At 51.6% G+C, this 9,243-nt stretch overlaps 1 protein-coding gene across 3 annotated transcripts in view; it reads right to left on the bottom strand.

The window, feature by feature from the left end:
- Window positions 1-9,243, bottom strand: part of GRB10 (growth factor receptor bound protein 10) — a 117,571-nt gene that overhangs the window by 53,705 nt on the left and 54,623 nt on the right. For all 3 annotated transcript variants that reach the window (XM_015589510.2, XM_015589511.2, XM_015589512.2), the window contains exon 2: window positions 7,039-7,129. In XM_015589510.2, the coding sequence (XP_015444996.2) occupies window positions 7,039-7,129 (91 nt within the window). The remainder of the gene's footprint in view (window positions 1-7,038; window positions 7,130-9,243) is intronic.

Raw genomic sequence — 9,243 nt, 5'->3', positions numbered from 1 at the left:
TTCCAAAGGGAAATGCGTCTCTTCCCTTCGGTGTGCTGCTAGGAACTCCGTGAGGCACGTTTAGCAACTGTCACACAAAAATAAGCTGCTTACATTAGGAACGAACTAATAAAAACCAGAGCAATAAATCCTCTTTGCCAGAGGGAAGGAACGGGTCAAGGAAAGTCACAGCCCATCTTTTATTCTAAACATCAAGACCCTTGCAAAGAACCAGCCGAATCCAGGCCCGACACGTCATGCAAACCCAAGGCCTGTAATCAGAGCGTTTGATGATGCCCTGAAGATTAGCGAAGGACGAAAGAGCAGACTGTATCTTTGTCAAACTCTGTCCCGTGTCCCAAGGCCGCTGGCCGAGACGGCTCTGGGTCAGGCACAGAGACGATCTGGGAAGGGCCTGCGAGGCGGGGAGGAGGGCTCCCCAGCCTGCTCGCTGCAGACACGCAGGCTCGGGGTCCGCCCAGAGGCAAGATGGACGCGTGGCACGTGGACGCGGCAGAAGGGAGCTGTGCTTCCTGCTCCGCGCTGCAGACCTCATCGGCCTCCTCCGCTCCGGCCGAGTCGGTTTCCACGTTTTCCAGGCGCGGCGCGGGGCCAGCCCCAGATGCAAAGGTGGCCCCTCTTTTCTGGGAACTGCCTGCTCAAGCTTTCTGCCAGTTTTCCCATTTGATTGTTTCTCTTACTTATAGGATTTTAAAAAATAAACCGAGCCTACGAATCCCCTGCACGTTCTATGCACGGCAGATCTTTCTTTCAGGCCGAAGTGTGCCTTTGAGCACGTTGACTGCTGTCTGCAGAGAAATGTGTGTCTGTGACGTAGCCACATTCATCATGTTAAGTCTCACTTAGGAAATTCTTTGCCTCAGGGCAAAGATTCTCGCTACTCATTAATTCCTGTTGTTCAAAAAAATTTTCTTTAAAAAACAACATTTTGTTTTTTCCTTGCCGTGATTTAGTGGACCTGAAATTGATGACGGAGCACGGTGGGGACCCCGCCGCCCCCACCCCGCAGGAACGGGCACGGCGCCGTGTCCTCCGGCTCCCGTGTGGCTCCTCTGGGCCGTGCAGAGCTCGGCGTGGGGTGTCCTCCCCGGTCCTCTGGTCGATTTGGCCGCGAATCAGCGACACGCCCTTGTACTTGACCCGCCTCCTATACCACAAGGCTTGCCATGGGCAAGGGCCACCCCCAGTCCACACTCCCTGCTCTTCGGATGTGTCTCGGCTGTGCTGGGCTTCGTGTGTCTGTCTTAAAGTTAGGGACTAGCTGTCAAGTCACACCAAAACTCTCCGAAATCTGGTTTTCCCTGCATTAAGTCTGAAGATCGTTTTGTACGCCGCCACCATTTAAGTCTTCTGATTTCTGATCACAGAACAGGCCTTTTTTATGTCCTTTGGCGACCTCTTATAATGTCAGGCAATCTAGGTGAATCGCTCCCAGAGGCCTTATGATTTTTTTTTTATTATTATAAGTGGGATTTGCACCGTTGCGTCAGGTAACCGTGAATTTTATCTGCCATGCCCACGTCCGATCTGCCAGCCTGAAACACCCGCTCGTTCTCATTTTAAAAGCTTATCCGTGTATCCGTGTGGATTTCCTAGCTGAATAATAATGTCGTTTGCAGATGGGCACAGACTCCATTTCTCCCTTTCGCTGTTTGCATTTCCGTCTCTTTGTTTGCTTGTTCTGTCACTCTGGCTACGGCCACTGGTGACAGCAGGCATTCTCGTGTGGTTTCCGAGGTCCACCAACGGATGCTGCCCGTTCTGACGGAGACACTTTCAACAGGTTACAGGAGTTTCTTTCCCGTCCTGCTTTTTAAGAGTTTTCTCGTAGTCGTTCATTTTGTATCATATAAGTGGAGAACTGTATTAAATATTCTTTTCGTCTCTGGAGAGATGGTCATTTTTCTTCCTTTAATCTTTGAACATGTTAAATGTGTTCGCAGTCTCGCGACGGTAAAGCAGCCTTGCGTTGTTATAATAAACCCAACTTGGTCATAGCGTTTGTTGGTTTTATGTTTTATCTAAACTGCTAATTTGGATTTGTTACTGTTTTACAGACTTTTTGGTTACATGTTAATATGTAAAATGGGCCTATATTTGGATTTCTTGTACTGTCTCTTACAAAGCTCACATACACTACAAAGAGAGCGGGCGCGGGTTGCGGGGGGGCTGTCCTCGGCCTCGGCCCCTCCAACAGTTTATATAAAGAGAAAACTTATTTATTCCTTGAAGGTTCCGTGATGCTCATCTGCAAACCGCTTGGATATTTTTCAGGGGACGGCACTGAACTGACTCCACTCTTCCAGATATTTCTTTATTAAGACTTCAGTCCTCTGAGAGTCAATCATGTTTTGTTTTTCTCCTTCAACTACTCTTTTTTATTTCTTCAGGATGCTCTACAAACTTTTGAGTGTTTTCTACACTACTCTCATCGTCATGTAACGTTTAATTCGTATTACACAGAGGAAACAGCCTTGGTTTTCTTAGGTAATCTCTAGGTTATTTCTTCTTTCAAATGGCTCTGTTTTTTTTTTTTTTTTTAATTTTTTTTTTTAAGACTTTATTTTTCTTAGATCAGTTTAAAGCTTACAACAAACTCAGGGGGTACAGAGGTCTCCCATGTACGCTGTCCCCACACAGGCGCAGCCTCCCCACCATCAATGTCACCCACTAGGATGGCACTTTCATCAAGGATGAACCTATAGTGACACGTCGTAGTCACCCAAAGACCATAGTTGACCCCAGGGTTCGCTCTTGGTATTGGACATTCTAAGGGGCTGGACAAACTTCTAATGATATATGTCCATCACCACAGTATCATGCAGGGTATTTTCACTGCCCTAAAGGTCCTCTGCGCGCCCCTCATCATCCGTATCCCACCCCACCCCTGGCCACCGCTGATCTTTTAAGCAGGTCCATACTTCTGCCTCTTTCGGAATGTCGCCGTACAGCTAGAATCATAGCGTGTGGCATTTCCAGACTGGCTTCTTCCACTTACTCATATGCCTTTTGGACGCCTCCACGCCTTGATGGCTCGATAGCTCATTTCTTTTTAGCGCTGAATCTTATTGTCCGGGCGGATCACGGTTTATTCGTCCATCGCCTACTGAAGGGCATCTTGGTGGCTTCCAAGTTTCGGCGATTACGAAGAAAGCGTCCGTGCACATCCACGTGCAGGTTTTTGTGAGGACGTGAGTTTTCATCTCCTTCGGGTCAACACCAAGGAGCGCCATTGCTGGGTCGTACGCTAAGGGCGTGTTTAGTTTTGCGAGAAGCCACCGGAGTGTCTTCCAAAGTGGCCGCGCCGCGCTGCAGTCTCCCCGGCGGCGAGCGGGGTTGCTGGTGCCCCACGTCCTCGCCGGCGCCGGGTGTCGCAATTTTGTTTTCGTATTTTTACGATACATCGTCCGCCTCCCTCACATTGTCACATCAGTGGCATGAAGTCGCGCGCGGCTCCCTTGCTTTGTCGTGTTAACTCTCCGACGCGCTCTTCTGGGGTCTCTGTGCGCCTCTCTTTGTGCGGGGCGTCTGTGCTCGAGGTGTGCGGTTCGGGTAGATTTTACCAAAGACTGGCTTTTGATTTCGTTCCCGACGATTGATACTTTCTTCGACATTTCAATAAGTTCTGATCTTAGTTTCTGTAATTACGTCCTTCCACATTCCTTAGACTTATTCAATTTTCATTCTTCTAAATTTCCATCTTCCTTTCTTTTGAAACTTAGACGTTTGGTCTCGACTTCCATTTTGGCGGCACTCTATGGCCATCGACCTGCGGCACGTCCATTTTTCCTGCATTTCTCAGCAATCAATAGTTTCGAGGTGTGCTCCTGTCTAACCCACGAGTGGAGCAGAGAGTGTGCTAAAGTTTCCACACGCGTTTAAACTTTTCTCAAAAATGTGCTTTTGTTTGGCCCTTCCCCCGCTGACTTCTGATTTAATCGCTCTGGGTCAAAGACCGTGGCTTGCATGAAACAGATTGCTTAAATTTTAGCACGGCTTTCTACATATAGTCAACTTCTTTAAAAGCACCCGGGTTTTAGAAAAGAGTCCAGTGTGTGTGCGCTGGGGGCGGACTCTGCGCCTTTGAGCTCGGGGCGCCCTCACGAACCGCTGCCGCCGCCTCGGCCCGGCCCCGGCCCTTCCTTTTTCTCAGATCGTACGCTTCTTCCTTTTCTGCTCTTGACATTGGTGTTGTTCTTTGCTTTCTGTTTTTTGTTTGTTTTGTTTTTTAATAAATGTAGATTCCCTTCTCTCTTTTCCTGCTAGGCTGGAAACTACAGATTCCATGCATATTCTTTTAGTAATTACAGTCAGTATTTTAGCTACACCTTATATTTTAAAATACGTAACTAAGTAGAGTTTTGTGTGTGTGTGTGTGTTTTTTTTTTTTTCCCGTGTCGTCTCAAGTTACTTTACATTCTACTTCTCCTCACCGGGGTCTTATAATGATTTAACCGCTCGGCAGACAAAGCCCCGCTCCCGGCCGGCGCGCACGTGCATCCCGCGTCCGCCTGGTTGCAGTTCAACCCCCGTTAGCGGTTTGTGCGGAACAGAAGGCAGGACGCTGCGCCCCGTTTTCCGCGCCCCGTGGCCCCCTGCTCCTCGCCTTTCCCAGCACCCGCATCCCCTCCTGACGCGCACACCCTAATCGTTCTCCTCGTGAGGACTGCCAGTTACCGACTTTCTGAATTTCTGTCCGGAAAAAAAAAAAAAAAACAAAACCATTTTTGTTTGTTTGTTTTGCTTTCAGGAGCTGCTGGTATACAATTCTAGCCGGGCAGTTGTTTCCCTCGGCCCTTTGAAAATCCTGCATTACCTCCTGGCATTTACTGTGCCCGAGTCAGCTGTCAGTCCCGTGGGTGTGCCTGTGTTGGAAAATCTGTTTTTCCCCTTCAGATTTTTCTCCCGTCTTGTTTTCTGAAACGGTGCTAAACGCTTTCACATGTGAAGCACTCCTCATTTTTTTTTTTTCTTCTAGTTTTGGAGCGTGGTGCGGGGGCCGTCTCTCCAGTGCTGGCCGGTGCTCAGCCAGCTTCCCGCCGCTTCCCGCCGCTGCCCCCCGCTGCCCCGCGCCGGCCCCCCATCCATCTCCCTGCCTCGCCTCTCTGTCTCCGCGTCCGTGTCCAGTGGCCCGATCGTGTTTTTCCATGTCCCTCTGTGCTGGAGGGAGGTGACTGCAGCTCGTTAATTCTCTTTAGACCGAATCTTGAAATGCCGGTAACTAAACATTTCACGCGCCACATTTCCAAGGGGCCCGCCCTCACGCCCACCTGTTCCTGCCCTGCTGCTCCCCGCTGCGTGTCGCCTGGTGTCTCTTACAGACTTTCTTCTGTCATCCGTCTCCCGGAGCGTTCCAGGCGGGGGGCTGAGGTTTGCAGACTCACTTGGCCGTGCTTTGTTTTCCCTCCCGCCCGGCCCTGTGTGGCGGAGGGGGTGGAAGGTAGGAGGCCGAGGCTGGCGGGTCAGCCCCAGCTCGACAGCTGTGCCCGGCTGCCTGGCCGTGGGCTCACATGTGCTGTTCCCAGGGCCTTTCAGCAGCAGGGGGGGCGCCACCCCGGCTCCGGGCTACGTGCGCCGACCTTGGCCCTCACCACTCCCGGGGACCCAAGTGCCATCAGTGCTGCCGAGGCCCCACAGCCCGGTGGGCCCTGGCGTCGGCCGTGCCCCCTGCTCTGTAGGAATGTCTGCCCGCGTCTGAGCCAGCCGCGCCCTTCGGGGGCCCTGCTTCGTACGCTGTGTGGGGGGTTCTGAGGCCTGCAGAGAAGGTGCCCCAAGTCCTAGGTGCCCTCCCCGGGGAGGTGGAGCCCAGGGACCTGAGCTCAATGTAAAGGCAGGGGGGTCCTTCAGGCGGCTTCGGTGCTGGGCCACGTCTGACGCCGGCTTCAGCTGGAAAGGGGGTTAGCTGCAAAGCCCGTTGCTCCTTCTGTGCCACAGAGTCCCCTTAAGGGCACGACCTGAGTAGCTGTGGCATCTGCGCGATATTTGAATGGACAACTTAAAGACACAGTATAAGAGAGAAGCTTTAAAAAGTTCTCACAGTGCAGTTTTTTTCTGACTTTCTGATCAGGGCCTTAACGTACCTTTTATATGAACGTTAATACCAAAATGTAGGTTATTTTCATTTCAGCGAGACCATCTGCAGGCAGCGAGACGTCATAAATTACAGTTTTCCTACATTTCGGAGCCAATACTCACAAATCAACGCTCTTTTCCTTGCATCGTCTCATTTGAAAGTTTTCTAAAAGGTGACCCCAAAAGTATGCTTGACGCAGAAAGTCCTGACTGCATTTAGCAAACTACTTTTTCTAGTACCCGAGAAAACTCCTCAACTGCACGCTCAACTCCCGCTTTCATTTTTACTCAATTTCAGTCTTTTTCTCAACAAGCAATGAAAAAAAATCTAATCATTCTAACTCCCAGCGGTTCAAATCCTTCAGTTTCTTCTACTTAAACTCTTCCAAACTCCCAGCGACCAGCCTCGTGCACTTTTCCCTGTTCCGCCCGGTGATCAGAGGCCAGTTCCCCTTCCGGGTTCGTCGCCCCACAGCAGAGCTTGCATTCAATGCGAGACTTAATTTCCTGACCCCTGACCCCTCTGGTCTCCTTTATTTCTTTCCCATGAGGACGACCCCATCAGAAATTAACCAGAAGGAAAAGAAGGAACCGTAGAAAAGCAGAGAGTCACGGAGCGTTACACACACACCACCGGGCCGAGTGTGAACACAGACACGCCGAGACCGAACGGAGGTCCCAGGGAGGGGCCCTCCAGACCCAGTGCCGAGCTGCCCTTACGTGGGGTCGTGGGGTCACTCACATGAGACCGATTTTTAAGTTTTGCTCACTCAAGTCGGTTCATCGAAAGGAAATATATGAAGATCCCACAACCCAGCATTTGTTTTCCTGTTTAAATCTGGTTTCCTTTAAGGGGAAAAAGGCTAAAACTTTCGTACACTAGTGACAAGAACGATTTCTGAGAATGCGACGTCCTAGCATGGTCGCGAGGCTGAAGCTGGGACCCCAGTTTCCGTGACTGCTCACCTTGGTGACTGGCACGCTGGTCGGACCGGGCTGGGGGGCTGGATGATGCCAGGTTTCCTGGGCTGTGAGCAGAGGTCTGCTCCGCCTGGTCCTAGAGGGGACAGGAGCAGAAGGCTCGGGTCAGAAGGCGCGTGTCACACTTGCCCACATCTGCCACCCCCAGCGTTCCCTCTCTTCCCCTACTTGCTTTCCATGTCTTTGCTTTGTTTACTTTTAAAGGACAGTCATTTGAAATACGCTGTAACAGAGAAGTCGATCGTGAAAAGGCACAGCCTGCCTGGCGAGACAGTTAGAGGAAAAGTCACTTTCCTAAAGAGCAATTCGAGAAGAATGACTGTCAAGGGCAGGATTTAAGCAACGAATATGAATAATTAGCATTCCATGGAGCACATGCATTTTCTGTAACAATTACAGGTCCTCGGGCCCCGGGCAGTCGCGGGTACAGACACGTCCGGGGGCTGGTTTATTACTGGCCACTTCCGAAGGCAGCGAGCGCTGTGCGGCATTTTTTACACGCCAGGAGGAAGATGAGAATTTTAAGCAAAAGTTGTAACAGCAATACTATCACCGAGCCCACGACTCGAGAAAAACATTTTCGTGGCATTACAATCAAGCCAATAAAAGCTACATCGAAACGTGGGACACCAGAACGGGCCTCTTAGCATGGACACAATAGCTTGTGACAAACTACGAGCAGCGATGAGCTTGGGTCGTGGAGACACCACTGTTCTCTTACACATGTAAGAATCTCTGAAATGTTCACGATGCACAGGTACTACTTCCGTAATGAGGAAGCTTTTAGAACTCGACCAAAAGCATGAGATACGCGAGGAAAATCTACGACTAACACACCGTGTGGATGACACAAGGGGCCGCACACTAAATCCAACGAGCTCAGGGGAGGCCGGCTGCTGGCCCGACAGACTCCCAGACCGAAAGTGACCACGCAGGTTGAGCCGAACAGATAAATTCCTAGCTAAAGGCGGGCATGGCGGGCAGTCACGTCCTGGGCCTGTAGCTTCCTTGACAAAGGTCAGTCTTTACCTTAAGTGAGCCTGTCTGTTGTCTTTGTGCATCTAAGATAACATACCTTTGAAAGGTCAAAGTAATCTTTTCCAGGCCCGTCGGCAGAGCAGAGCCACGGAGCCCTGCTATCATCTGTCCCCCTCGGCCGTCTCCCTGTGCCGTAAACATTAACCATTCGCTACCCTGCCCGCGTCCACGTAAGAGTGAGGGTCCTCCATTCTGCTCTCTACCCCATCCCAGAGATTCGGCCACTGTGCTTTCCCCGCCCACCCCCCACCCGCCGCCATCGAGACCCCCGCTTTGCCTCCTCCTCCGATGCGAATGTGTAAAACGAGCTGCGATACTGCCATTCTCTGGGGCGTTTTCTCGACCCGTTGAGAATTCGCTTCCCAGCATTTGTCATCAGTTGGGCTCAACTAAACTCGTAAAAATACTCTACAGGTCTGGACGTTTCTTCCACTGACCACCGACCACCGTCGTTTAAGTGCAGGACAGTTACCTTCAGCAACTCCCATCTCTGCCTGGGCAAAGGGACCCGCTACGGGCGACACTCCGCCTGCGTGTGGGCAGCGGCGCTCACCCTCACCATGCCGACGAGGACACTACGGCAGGGCACGTCACGTCCGCCCCGCGGTACCCCAGCCACTGAGGGGCAGCCCAAGAAACTCAGAAAGAGGAAAGCACAGTTATTTTGACAAGGTGCTCCATTGCCCACGTGCTCCCCGGCTAGTGTCAGAGCCTTCGCTGCCGGATGGCAGGAGGGGATGGACCGACGGATGGTGACGGCTCCTGGGAGGCCATGGCCTGTGGGCAGACAGGCGCGGGCCTGGTGGCGAGCACGGGGCAGGGAGTCCAGGCAGACTCACGGCCGTCCGCCGGAAGGCAGAAGGCAGCCGCTCGCTTCCCGGGAAGGCACAGCTGCATTGTCACCTCCCTCCAGAAAATCTGGGGGACCCAGGCCCAGCCCTGGACGGGCAGGGGGCGCTGGCACTTCCTTCCCACTCACTTAAAAAGAAACGGCTTCTTTTTGTTTCTCGTCACAGACGTAACACTATAGATGTGCCGATCATGAAAATCTAGACGTTAAAATCAAGTATGAAGAAAGAAAAACTAGGAGGAACCTCTCGACTCACCCAGGCACGCTGTCCTGTTTTCAGTCTGTGCTTTTAGGGGAAAAAA

This window comes from Pteropus alecto, unplaced genomic scaffold (genome assembly GCF_000325575.1).
Source record: "Pteropus alecto unplaced genomic scaffold, ASM32557v1 scaffold21, whole genome shotgun sequence".
In the NCBI taxonomy this organism is placed as follows: Eukaryota; Metazoa; Chordata; class Mammalia; order Chiroptera; family Pteropodidae; genus Pteropus; species Pteropus alecto.
Note: the sequence above shows the minus strand (reverse complement) of the source record. Positions and strands in the feature narration are given on the sequence as shown.